This window comes from Diplotaxodon limnothrissa, linkage group LG9 (assembly GCF_057381915.1).
Source record: "Diplotaxodon limnothrissa isolate DT_005_m linkage group LG9, D_limnothrissa_male_GT1.1, whole genome shotgun sequence".
Taxonomy (NCBI): Eukaryota; Metazoa; Chordata; class Actinopteri; order Cichliformes; family Cichlidae; genus Diplotaxodon; species Diplotaxodon limnothrissa.
The window spans coordinates 27,935,666-27,949,683 of NC_140604.1; the positions used below are offsets into that span (position 1 = coordinate 27,935,666).

Consider the following 14,018-nt stretch of genomic DNA (forward strand, 5'->3'; position numbering starts at 1 on the left):
AATGCACCACTAAAATACTCATCCAGTGCAGCACACACACTCACATACACCCATCGGGCAGGCTGTGTGTGAGGTTTGCTGTCATTGCCGTTTCCAGAGAGCTGGTCCAGCTGGTCAGAGTGGTCCCACTGTGACTCCAGCGGCGCCCAGCTGCGTGTGCGTCACTGTGATGTCCTTTTCCCCACTGGAAACCAGTGCTTAGGAAACAGCAGCGAGACCAGGCCGTGCTCTCCTGACTCCAATTTTATACCAGGTGATCACACACACACTTCCTTCCTTCCTTCCTTCCTTCCTGTGTAGAAAAATCTTGGGCAATCATGCATGACCTAACACACAAGTTTAAACACACACACACGCACACGCTCTTCACTACCCACCACCATATGCCCACAGCAGCAATTGAGTTCATTTGCAAGAATCCCATGATAATGAAATGCGTTATTGATCCCTCTAAGGGACCCGTCTCGTGTCAGAGGTCAGGTTCAGCGACAGGGCAGCGCTTTCGTGGATGGTTGGGGTTATAAGTATTTTGCTCAAGGACTCTTGAGTACGGCAGGTGATTAGGTGGGGGCGTGAACTCGGGTGCTACACTTAAGGGCAGTCCCTCCACCCATTCCAACAATCCTGCTGCCGTATTAGTTTCATTATGAGCCTATGAGTCTTGTCAGGCCATGCAGAAAGCACTTACACAAGCAGTTTTGCATTTCTCAAATGGAAGAAATTGCTCCTGCATGCTGTTTGTATCCGGTCAATGAGGTATTTTTGCTTGCCTCTCTGTATGTGGTGTTTCCATAATAATGATATTACCTTTAATGTTGAAAGCTCTTTCCTAATGAGAATAGTTATACTGTTAAGGCAAGAGCGTGTGGGAGTGTTTTTGCCACTTGTGAACAACTTATTAACAACTTCTTAAATGTCAATTCAAAATAGTTGAGCAGAATGTTAGGTACAAGGAAATAAGATAGACGTTATTGATTGCACACAGGGAGCTAACTGCTCACCGGGGCTGCCAACTTGCAGAGACGCCCACCGTCAGGCTCCGTCTCACAGTCTCAGGCTGCCTAAACAAATCTCATATCAAATAACAGTAGATGTCTTCTCTTGCCATTGAATGTACTACAGGTTAAAAAAATAGGAGAAGACATTTTGTGTTTTGCTCACAGCTGTTTGTAGGAGTCTTCACCTTTGAGGTTTATTTAATATACGTAACTTCACCGACAGAATCTATACGTGCACGACAGAAGTTTCAGTATCACTTTATTATTATCAGTCGAGATCTAATATTAGGTAGGCTTGTGTGTAGGCATGCTTATAAGCTGCAGTTATATTTTATTTGACTACCTTTCTCAGGTTCAGTCTTGATTTTTAGCTGTTTCTGCTCTCCCAATTCAAAAATACTCATGTTTATCATGCATAGATAGACCCCCATAAATAGGACAGGACTCAGTAGTTAGAATAAAGACTAATTTTACTGTACTATAAGTTGCTGTCATTCAGTAAACCTTGATTAGATTCTTGTCAGCAGCACAGCAGCATATTAATTGTTTGGTGTATTGTTGTGCTTTGGGACTTGTCTCAAGGATACACTCAAATACATCCCGCCCTCTTTGTCTAAGGGCAATCTTAGAAGTCCGTCCCATCAATTTACAGCTACAGCTACCCAAAGCAGTGGCACCTTTTCATTTAGATGGTCGTTTTATAGGTTTAAAATATTGAAAATAATGAGATTCATCTTCCAAAAATTATTGTCCTAATCAGGAAAATAACTGGTTATTCTTCAATCAGCTTTTTATGTTTTCAAGAGTTCTTAACATAGCCTTTGATTTCTACTTATTGTGTATTGTCATTAAAACTGCATGTTCAATGGAAATTCAGCAATCTCACAAGCTGATGATCCATTTAGATGACACTAAATGAAGGAACACATTGTTCTTTTATTGCAGCCTAAAGCTGGGCAGTCCTAGAGAGAGGTGTGATTTCAGGCTGCTCTGTGTTGGCAAGTTCAATGCTACCTGTCGACTGATAAAAAAACAAAGAACAGGACAAAGCTGCGACATTAGCAGAGGGTATTCTGAATCAGGGCTTAATGTAACCCCACTAACTCAAACTGGTTAGTTGATGATCATTCATCCCGGTTAAAAACCATTTTAGCTTGTATTTCCAAGTGTGAAATAAATAAATGAAATGAAAATAATGTCTATTTATTGTTGATAAAATCCTACTTTGATTTAGAGATAGGATTAAGCTGAGAGTAATCAAATCAAGTTTGCATATGCAACACATTTGAAAACAACTGAAGTTGATTAAAGTGCCATACACGTTGCATTGCAAGTCATATCACAAATATGTGCAAAAAAGCAAGACACAAAAGAGAATTTACAAGATCAATGGGTGCAGAAAGCAAACATGATATGGGATGGAAGTAAGACAGAAGAGAAAAATGGCTAATGCGCCTAAGAACAACTCATGGTGGTTGGAAACATCTTAAGATGTTTCCTGAACCGAGGGGTTAAATGATTATGAGAGGGAGGTTTTTACAGAGCTTTAAGAAGTTAGGAAAATCCTTTCCTTTTAAAACCTCAGCATACTTACTGTAAAACCACATGCACATTATCTCACGCACACACCATCAGTATTGACATCTGCTTAGACAGGCATCTCCCTATCGACAGCCAGTAATGTGAGACACAGAAAAGTATCGATCTCTGCTACACGGAGATCAGTGAAACTTCTCCCTTTATCTGAGGATTCTTGTGCTGATGTTATTCACATTGTGTTACAGGGAACACTGGGACGGCTGCGTCTGCAAAAGCTACCCATTCACGAGTAAAGTCCCCGGGTCTAGAAACTTCAGGGATCATTAGTTATCAGACAGAATAAACATTTGATTGAAACATGGATTTGTAACCTTTTCTGTATTAATTAGCAGGCGTATAATACTCACGAGTACCTTCACAGATCTTTGTAGAATTGCCCATTTGCCTTTATACCTTATCATCCATCCCATTTTATGGGAAAGGTAGTCCATTAGGGTTCATTAGCAATGTCTTGTACTTCATTTCCTTTAATGGGAGCTGATACTTTTCATAAACCACTCCAGGTGCCACAGCTGTGATTAGCTTGTGGAGTTTTTCACGATAATCTGTGCCGTTCATCCCCACATTCACCTTCAAGGGTTCACTTTGTCATGCTAACAGGGGAGAGTATATGTGTTTGGCTGTATCCCTGATACCTCTGCCTTTTCTTGTTGTTTCTTTTTCCTTTGCCAGAAGTCTCGATCGCACGCTCCAGTCAGGAGGAGAGGCGCTGTGGAGGTAATTTATATGTGTGTGTGACAGAGGGGGTGAGATACAGAGAGGGGGGATATAGCACCTGGCAGAAAACACGTACAGTATCATGGGCAACAAGATAGCTTTGCAATCCTGCTTAGCCGCACTGAAACTCTCAAGTAAATACATCCAAGAAGCAGGAAAGAAGAAGGTGGGCAGAGCTGATCTTATGTTAGCTTTTTTTTTTTTTAATGCTTATTTTCTGCCATAAATAAAGCTCTAATTTCAAACTATCATATTCTGAGCACTCATCAAATTCTAAATGTATTATTATGTTAAGACTAAGGTTAAGTGAGTACTTAAATGATGACTCATTTGCTATTATCAGCTGCTAATAGCTGTTACAGTGTTGCAAAGGGTACAGCAAATAGCATCTATTAAGCGTTTATATTTTTTCTTTAATCTTCTTTTCTCGTGCACACAGTGTGTAAACAGAGCATGTCATCTCCGTGACAGATTGTTTTCTTCTTGCACAAAACAAAGAAGGGGGGAAAAAATAGCAGCAACAAAAGATTATCTATTTTCTTCAGCGATACAGAAGGGTCTTTTTTACTGTAAGACACTCCGTGGTTACCGTATGAATTGCTGCTTCAATTGCGCTTCTGCCGTCTGAATCAGCTGAGAATTACCCGCAGCCTCTCGCTCTCCTTCCAGACTTCAACGTCTTCCACATGATTGCCGTGGGGCTCAGCAGCTCCATTCTTGGCTGTCTGGTCACCCTGCTGGTCTACTCGTACTGCCAGCGCTACCAGCAGCAGTCGCACGATGCCACCGTCATCCATCCCATTTCAGCCGCGCCGCTCAACACCAGCATCACCAACCACATCAACAAACTGGACAAGTACGACACCGTGGAAGCCATCAAGGTCTGTAGACTTTATTTGCCCCGGGTTCGCCGCGGGTCACGCTTGACAAACGTCGAGCTATTTACAGGCAACATTTCCTTACTGTTTGACTTAATCAGCTGACGTCCCCACTCTGAGTCAGTGAGCAACGGTTTGCCTCTTCCCCGGGTGTCAGCTGTGATTAAATGCACTTCTTACTGCATGACTCTCACTGTCACGCCACCTCCTGTCGTGCTCAGACACTCTCTAGTTGTGTAACAGATAGGCAGCTGTGCGTTCATCCTCACTCCCTGTGCCTCTGCTGTGTGTCTCAGTGTGCGACTGTTCTGTGTCAGTGGTCATACACTGCTTTCTCATAACATACAAAAGTGCAATTACTTATTAGAGCGAGTAGGAAGTCGGTGAAGAGGCTTTGCATCTGCACATTTGCCTGCTTCTTTGTGTCATTATTACATCCTAAAGTGCAGGCAGAAAGTCAGATGTGTGAGAGCCAGTGAAGGAGATCCAGCTAGTCTCAACACACAAGCAGCCTCTTATCCACATCTAGATCAGGCCTTTACTGCCAGACTGGGCAGCTGATTACTATTTGTCCACAGATACCCCATACTCCAGCTGGGCTTTTCCAGGTTCCCGGTGCTCTTTATTAAAGGTTTAAAAGATAGTCTAGTGGAGCTCACTAGAGATAGGCAGCTATTCTAGATGTAAAAGTTGTTGTTTTGGCACAAACAAGGAATGTTTTTAGTACTACTTTATGTTTCAAGTAAACATGTCAACCAGTGATGCACACAGTTTTAGCATTAGCATTCCTAGCATTTCCTAGCAAATGTACTGCAGTTCAGCCTGTACAAAAAATAGTAGCTGTTTTTTGAAACAAAAAGGTCCTCGATGTCAGGCCCGCACGCGAAAGCAGCTTCACATTTCCAGGCGTCTGAAGTATAATAAAGTGTAATTTAGTTCTAGCATTAATCTGTTTTTCAGCGTAGCTTGCATTCATTTCAAACTGCAGGATTCACTTTTAACTTCACAATAGAGGATGATTATCCGGTCGTTAAGTCTGACATCACTAGCCGTGTCTGGGCCTAAACTCCGCTGCAGGTCCATATATCAAACGATCACTATGGCATTACTGAGAGTTGAAAAACTCTCTAAAGTCTTCCATCTTTAATAAAATGATCAGCGTTCTGCTCTACCAGGTGTAACAATTGAGTTTAACATCCAGGCATCCATGAAAACGGAATTTATGACATTTAACGGAGTTAGAAGTTAGCAGGAACTTAGCTCGCTAGCTTCTATCTAAATACAATATAGCATGTCCTGACTGCGGGGTTTTGGAAACAAATTAAAACGTACAGCTCTGTTATCACTTCCAACATAAATGAAGACAGAAAACTAAACAGCAGTGACGTTTGTAGGCTTACTGAAGTTTGGCTAGCTGGTATGTAATGATGTGCTACGTGACCGCTAGCGACACAGCTATGTTAGCATAATATAAACAAGCTAACTTTTTTTCCACTCGATAAAAGTTAACGTGAGTGTTCTCAGTGGTCAGGAACAAATGTAATCGCATGGCAGGATGCTGTAAAAAGACCAAACTTCAGCCAGGAGAACAACTGAGATAATCCATCCACAATACGAGGTTAGTCATTCATATACTGCTGCATGGGCTGGGCTGTAGTTACATCCTAAGATTTTAAAAACTGAGCTTAAATAAATGATTAGCGGTAATAAAAGCCGAGGGAGGTCAACAGTGATCACTGACTGTTTTAAGAGCTTTTTGAGATTAAATAGAAGAAAATACAAAACATTAAACATGTTAACAACACAAAAGCCATATTAAACGCAGTCTACTTTAGGCCCAGAAGTAGGATACGTCACGTCATCACTTAACGACCGGATAGGAAATTGGTGACTTCTGTATGCCCATATAGACATCTCATTAAAAACTTCTTTCAAACTTTCTTTCAAACTGCAGGATTCACTTTTAACTTCACAATAGAGGATGATTATAGAACCATTGTGTTTGGGTCATGTGATAACGTCTCAGGTATTGCTGGCTGAGGTTATGAGTTTGTAAACTGACGCACACAGCGCCTGTGTGTACCATTCAGAGCTTGATTTCAGACATACGTAAACACATCAGAGAGGGTATTTCATATTAAACAATGGCTTTTTTTATTCAAAAACCTATGGAGCGTCGCTTGTAAAGTGAAACATGCTGAAATTAACGGCAACATTTTTCCATATTTAGCTCTAAACCTTCCAAAAACATGTTTTTTCAAGTCATTTTTTACAACATTTAGTAAAATATTTGCAACTTTTCATATTTAAAACACAATTTTAAACGTTAAGTCTAAATGTTAAACATTAAATCTAAATGTTAAATCTAAATTACGAAAACCTCCAGATGCCTCTAATAAAATAATAAAGATCTCACCGTGTAGACATTATAAATGAAAAGTATCAGTTCTACACACTGGTTTCCAATGCTGAAATATCCAAAGGTTATTCCACTATAGACTGGATATAAGATCAACATGGTCACTCACAGGTTTGTGAAATATTTTGAAGCCTAGGGGATGGGTTTGACTGAGAAAAACAACATTCATAAGCTAGCAATTTATTAATCACAAAATATCCCTGTTCTAAAAAATAAGCACCATACTGTATTAAATAAGACTTGAAATTAGTATTTGAAGCCATAGACTCACAGATTCAAGTGTTTGCATAGGTCACAAATAAAGTGATAGTGTTTTATTGACTTTTTTATGTAACTAGAAAAGTCACCCCCTGCTGGCCATTAGAGGGAATTGATATTTCATCCGTGTTTTGATTACAGTCTATGGTTGGCATACCTCCTGTGATTAGCTGGTTAGCTGTGATCAGGTTGTGACTATTGTGAGGGAGGACTTAGTGAACAGTTATTTGAACATCTTTATCTTCAGGAGTTGAACAGTCAGTATGATACTACAGGAATCCAGATAAATAAGCACTTTTTTAACAGCTTTGCGTTCCTTTGCAAAGGTTTTTTGATGCTGTACACCATCAGGGGGCACATTCACTATCAGAAACTGTCTATATTATGAACTAAGTGAATACCTGGATCTCTGTTTGCAAAACCACTTCACAGTTATGAAAATGTTTTGTATAACTGTCAGAATGTGAACAGATCCGCTGGCTCGAAGCAAACTTCTCTGAATGTTATTTCGTTGCAAAATGAAGGTGTGAGGAGCTTCATCTGTCATGCAATTAGAGTCAGGAGCACAGAGCATAATTCAGTTAGAGCAGTTGCAGATAGAGGAGGATATGAATATAGACACTCCATGCGAAAATACAAAAGGAGGTGCCTGACAATTGAATAATGTGTGATTTTCCAGAAGCACATTCTGCCTCCAGCCCTCTCTCTGTGGGCCTAAACAGTTCAGATGTTGCAGTGAATTTTCAACCATTAAGTGTGCAAAACCATAACATGCTTCTTTTAGGTGTGTACAGGAAGGACTCGTGAACACCTGACGTCGTATTTTAGCAGATTTGGCTCAGATCCTGATGTTGATGATGCATTTGTCGTTGTTGTTATTATGCACAGTGTATCACAGACACACTTCATACCGGTGTCCTGGAGTATTTGCAGCTGTATAGTTTATGATCGCAACGCTCACCGTTAAGCTGCACTTTTATGTACAGTGTATCATATTTCCAGGCTTCCTGTAAAACAGAATATGGCCTTAGGGTTTCTCTGAGATGACTCTTGCCCGTTCCTCTCCTCCTTGCAGCCAGATGTGTCGGTACTCTTGCCCTTGGACGACCCCGCCATGCACCAGCCTCTCTCTTCTAATATGGGGGTGTCTATGCGTGGACTGGAGATTTTCTACTAACCACTGACCTCTACAACATCTCGCCTTTTGACTCTTCCCCCCCAACAGCAATTTGACCCAAACCACTACTACTTCTGCTACTGCTACTACTACTGCTACATCCTGTTCCCCACCGTGCCCCGCCCCTCCACTTCCTGTGGCTCTTCCTGTGTGTGGCAGGTTGGAGTACAGTACTCTAGTTTCTCTTTCTCTGCTCAGACCCTTTTCATCCCTCCATCACGAAACCCTCCCTTCTCCTTCGCAGCTTGTGAGAAGGCAGTGTATCCCATCTTTATGTTTCTCTTAAAAGCGCCTCCATGTGCATGTTTTTTTCTTTCCGTGTCCGTATTCCTTGTTTTGTTTCTTACTTGATGGTTTTGATTTGTTGGGTTCTTTTATTAAACTCCTCTGTTACCTCTCTTTCACTGATTCTACTTTATAGTTAAAGATACGTTTGTTTACAAATACATACAAATATAATCACTCCTGAGCCAATTAAAAGCATTTAAGGCAAGATGAAGTAGGTGATGCTAACAAGCATCGTAGCACATCTGTTTGAAAGCAGCCATGGGGCGGCAGGAGAGTTGATTGCATTCCCTTTGTGTGCAAATCACATAATGGGAATGAAGCAAAATATATGAGTTTTTTGTCCGGCACACTTGTTCCCTATCAGTGTCAGTCGGAAGCATCCATCAGCTGCAAACGCAGCATCATCAAGTGTTCAATTACGGTTGCCCCCAAGGGACTCCCAGCACACACTCCACTACAGCAGACTGGAAATGAACACATCTATTTGCCAAATTGCTGATGTTGTATTGAGCACCACATCAGAGGCATCACTCCATGTTTACCATGTCACGCGGGGACAGAGAAGATGCCCCCATGGCTCATCCTTATTGTTTAACAGAAAAGTGACTCTCACATGATCAATTTTTATGGCTTAGATTGTCCTGAGGACCAACAATCCAAGGGCCATAAAAACTGCTGATGCTGTGTATTAGAGATGACAGAGGTGGACATACGGATGCGCATCAAAATAATTTAGCCCTGTGGTGGCTTATCATTTTTCCAGCCTGTTTGCAAATGCTTTGACCTTGCACTGTGGAAAGTATGTTTCATTCACTGAGCAGCCCCTCATTGATTTGTGTTGCTCCCTTTTTTTATTTCGGGGAGGGTTGCTAGATGGATTTGCTTTTACCTTGCCATCTGGGCTGAATAATCACTCGATCCATGCGTCGGAAACAAGTCCGTACTGACTCAGCTTCCTTCCTTCTCTCCTTCTTCTCTTTTTTCTTCTTATGTTCACAGGCCTTCAACAAAAACAATCTGATTCTGGAGGAAAGAAATAAGTATTTCAACCCACAGCTTGCCGGGAAGACCTATACCAATGCATACTTCACCGACCTCAACACCTACGATGACTATTAACCCTCGACACCTACCTTATCATCAAATCTGACTTTTTTCTTTTCTTTGTGCTTTGTATTGAGATTCGTCACACCACGCGTGGGACAAGCCCACTCTGAGACTCTATGGCAGCTGGTATGTAATTAAACACAGACACACAGTGTTGCCAACAGAGGGAAATCCCCACTTTCTCTCAGGTGCCTTGAGGTACACTTGGAAAGCTCAATGTTTTGGGGGTATATCTTGCCTTGACTCTTACTGAGAAATAGACAACTGGATTTCCTGATGTGGATTAAACAAAAACAAAAGAAACAAAAAAACAACAAAAAACTAAGAAGGGAAAAAGAAGAACTCACGTCAACGAGACTTTGGGAACCGTATCCCTTTTAACTTTCCTGTGACGCCTCTAAAACAGACCTGTATTTGTAATGATTGGAAATAACCACAAATTGCTTTGCATGACTTCATCTGATGTGTTTTCTCTGCCTTTCGGTTTGATTTTGCATGATCGATCGCATTCCATGGTGTAGGGGGCATTTAGATTTTTGGGGTTTTTTGCTGGGCTTAGATTCAGGGCTGGTTTTGGATGTCATAAAAAAAACAAAGGCTGCGGTGATGCCTGGTGGCTTTACTGCAGCAGCAGTCTCCAGGCAGATCAATATCTACCCCCAGCCCCAGAATCAGGATGTAGTTATTTGAAGTCTGTGGTCAAGTTTGTCCATGTTTTTCTTTAGTTTGCTTTTCGTTCCTCTAGCAGCTAGAAGTGTTTAAACTTTCAATGTAAAATTATTTTCTCTTTTTCATTTTGCTTTTAAAGATTACATGTTTTTCTTTGTTTGTTTTGTACAGGAAGTTCAATTTGAATCCCCTGTCTGCGGGTTTTCTAAATACATTTATTCGGTGTCTCAAGTGTTAAAAGAACATTTTCCTTTAAAAAAAAAAAAAGGTTTATGTACGTTCTGGCAAGTAATTGGGAGTATTCATTTCAGCCTGCATCAAGTTTCGTCCTCGTCATTGTACTTTTTATATATTTTTTGTAAAAAAAATGTTTTTGAATTTTGATAGTGCTCATTATTATTCTTTGGCTTCTGAGCTAAGTGTTTGTGAGAGCAGGCATTTGCTGTACAGATGGTGCAAAGTAGCAACTACTGTTCTCCTGAAAACCCAACTGGAGTGCTACTCATATACTGTAAGATGACATTCAATCATTAAGTTGAGATCTTTCTGTTCAGAGTGTATAACCAAATATTAGGTTATTCAATGGTTTAGTTGCGACTAACTCTTTTTACATGTTTGCTTGTGTTACTGTGCATAAATTAAAATTGCTTCGTACACAAACTTGTCAAGGTGTGAATTATACACGTTTAGTTTCTTGCAGTTTCATCTGTAAAGTGTGAAAGCGATACATCACATGACTGCTTATTACCTGTGTGGCTCTAATGAATGACATAAGGAGGAGAAAACAGATTATTTAAAGCTGCTATTCCCAACCAGGGCCCTATTTCAGGAAGCCGGTTTAGAAAACTCAGAGTGAAAAACGATACTCAGGGTTGAGTAACCCTGAACTGTCCAACTCGGAATATTCGGTTTCAGAAAGGCTGATAACAATTAGTTCAGTCAACGCGGAGTTGCTTTAACCCCAAGTTAAGCGCACGCACGAGGATACATAAAGCCCTGATTAGTGGAGCACAGATTAAGCGAGTCACCATGGAGACGGAGGGAAAGAAGGCGCGGTCAATGTATTTTACAGCGCTTGAGGCCGAAATTCTGATGGCAGCATATGCCGATAACATGCAAATTTTGCGGAAAAAAAGTAACACAGCCTCAGCTGCAAAAGAAAGGGAGCATGCATGGCAAAACATAGCCGACAGAGTCAATGCGTGAGTGTTAATTTAAACATTGATCTAGGGATTTCCACCCATTTAACACGTTATTTTATTATATTTTATTTTATTTTTTATTTTATACATTTTATTTTGTGATGTGATGTGAGCACAGGTGCAACCCAACAGGCCCCAAACGTTCCTGGCGGCGAGTAAAAATGAAATATAAAAATATAGTCCAAACAGGTAAGGTGTAATTGTATTATGAGCCATAGTGCTCGGTCTGTTTGTCCGATGTAAATCAATTGCAGTTAGAGGCTACATTAATTTTCTTTCTGTAAGCACTTATTGAAATTATCTGAGCACATTACAAGTACATATTTGCTTACTCTGTATGCTCAAATGTGACCCGTTATAGCCAACAGAAAAAAAAGCGGAGGCCTGAAAAACAGGTGGGGGTCCTCCACCACTACCACTCACAGAGGCTGAGCAGTTGGCTTCCACATTTGTGATAATGTTGGCAGCATCACATATGATCTTCACAGTGCAGAGAACACAAATTAGCATCCATTACTATAATGAAATAATTTGTTAGTTTGAAATGCTACAGGGAACTATGTACCTGTACATTAATGCTGTGGAAAGACTTCCTGTTCACATAGTCTCCTTCATTTACTGAAGGAGCAATGATTGGAATGTGAGTGCCATCTATACAGCCAATCACGCCTGGGAACCGTGAAAATAAATGTAACATTCAAGTAGTAGTTCAAGTATCACCACATCATGAATTAAGTTTTGTTCGTCCTGATACCTGCAATTTTGTGGAATCCCTCTTTGATGAATCTTGTGGGTCTGTGACCGGGGAACACCACATAGAGTACAGGAGACGTTTCAGTGCAACTGTAACATTCCTGACTGCCCGACAGACGGTAGCCTTGGAAACGTGCTCAGCGTCACCAATATTATACAGAAAGCTCCCGTTTGCAAAAAACCGAAGTGCAATACAAATAATATGTACAGAACTGAGAGGATGTCCGCGATGTGTCACATGAGCAATATTAGGCCTGAGGATGTTATTCAAATAAATTATAGATTGTGCTGAAAAACGGTAACGTTCACACAGGAAATCATCAGGAAATGATAAAATGTCCGAACGCGCTCTAATCACTCTCTCCCGGCGGAGAGCTCTGCGGAGAATTTGGGCTTCAACATCTACTGGCCCTTCAAGGAAGGGACACGCCATGTCTGACACTTCCTACAGTCAGGTTTCCGACAAAGAGGCGGAGAAGGTCAGGGTTAGTTGAAGTAAACCTGCTAGGGGGCAGGTTAGCTTCACGGAGTGTGTCGTCATAGTAACTCACTCAGGATTAATCTAAACTCCCTTTGTGAAACCGAAAACCCAGAGTTTTCGTTAACTCGGGGTATACTTAGAGTTTGCACTAAACCGGCTTCCTGAAATAGGGCCCTGGGCACAGGTTAAACCACTCAGGAGGTAATTCTGCAGTAGCCAAGGGATTGGTGCACATTTGAGCTCAAATCTGAAAAAAGCTAGTTTGAGAATTTTGTGGATCTGCACAGGGTGAAGCAGAAATGTTAGTTTCCTGATAGCGATAGAGAAGCAGTGCCAACAGATTGTTGCTATACGGGCCAAAGATGCAGACCAACAATCTTCCTCACTAGAAATAGCCAAGCAGCGACTTAGTCAAGAACAATGGAAATTTCTGGTATTTCAAATGTTAATCTTAATTTGACTGCCTACAAGTATGTCTCAAGCATATGTTTGAGACAACTTTAATGCATAAACTGCAAATGACACATTGTCTTGCCTCATTTCTTCATCCAACATGCAGAAGATTTTTTTGTTTTTACTTCTTCAAGAGGCCATTTGTGTCTATACGCACCATCACTGAACCAAAAATAATTCAAAGAACAGACACAGGTTGACATTTTTGAGTAAAAGATTCACAAAAAATAAACAAAGAAACATACATGAAAAGTTATTTTTCCATGTTAATCTACAAGTTTTAAATTTTTAGTGAACATAAAAAAATAACAACGTTGGCCCGGTGTTCAAATTCTGTTACAAATACAGTTACACTCATCGTGACCATGAATGTCATGCTAATTATGGGCATCTGATGATGTCTTTGAACTGTTTTTTTCCAGGGTAGAATGATTGCACAGTATACATCTACATAATAATTCGTGTTTACACAATGTCTTTTAACTTGAAAGGCTGTAAACTGCCATGGTCAGTTCAAACAATTGTACATACGTATGAGTTTTCTCAATGTAAGGACAATTTGCCAAGGTCTGGAAAAAGACCCAAACTGTCACCCGGATTGGTTAGAAATTGATAAGGAACAACCCAGGAAGATGAAACCTTCTGGAAAAAGGTTTTATGGTTAGACTAGACAGATTGAGTGATTTGGCAACAATGACAGGGGGTATGTTTGGAGGAGTAAAGGTGAGCCTTTCAACCCTATGAACACTGCAGAAGTGGCAAGCATGGTGGTGGTGGAATCATGCTCTGGGACTGTTTAGCTGGCAGAGGTACTGATACAGTGAGCTAATATAAATAAATATATGAAATTGTATGCTAAACACACCAAATAAATCCTTTAATAAGCAAATAATAGCAAATAAATAGCCAGACATATATATAAAAATAAGACTCTCCTTTTTGGTTTAATTGATAACCACCACCACTTAGATTGATTATCTGAAAGTATTGATGAATAAATTGTGGCTAACATGCTGGAA

The 14,018-nt window shown here is 40.6% G+C and overlaps 1 protein-coding gene across 1 annotated transcript in view; it reads left to right on the top strand.

The window, feature by feature from the left end:
- The window catches only part of sema5a (sema domain, seven thrombospondin repeats (type 1 and type 1-like), transmembrane domain (TM) and short cytoplasmic domain, (semaphorin) 5A), a 171,774-nt gene extending 161,649 nt beyond the window's left edge, over positions 1 to 10,125 (top strand). Inside the window, exons 19-22 of the mRNA XM_085362966.1 lie at positions 98 to 253; positions 3,270 to 3,314; positions 3,984 to 4,195; positions 9,334 to 10,125. Of these exons, the coding sequence (XP_085219092.1) occupies positions 98 to 253; positions 3,270 to 3,314; positions 3,984 to 4,195; positions 9,334 to 9,453 (533 nt within the window). The 3' untranslated portion in view covers positions 9,454 to 10,125. The remainder of the gene's footprint in view (positions 1 to 97; positions 254 to 3,269; positions 3,315 to 3,983; positions 4,196 to 9,333) is intronic.
- Positions 10,126 to 14,018: the final 3,893 nt, after the last annotated feature.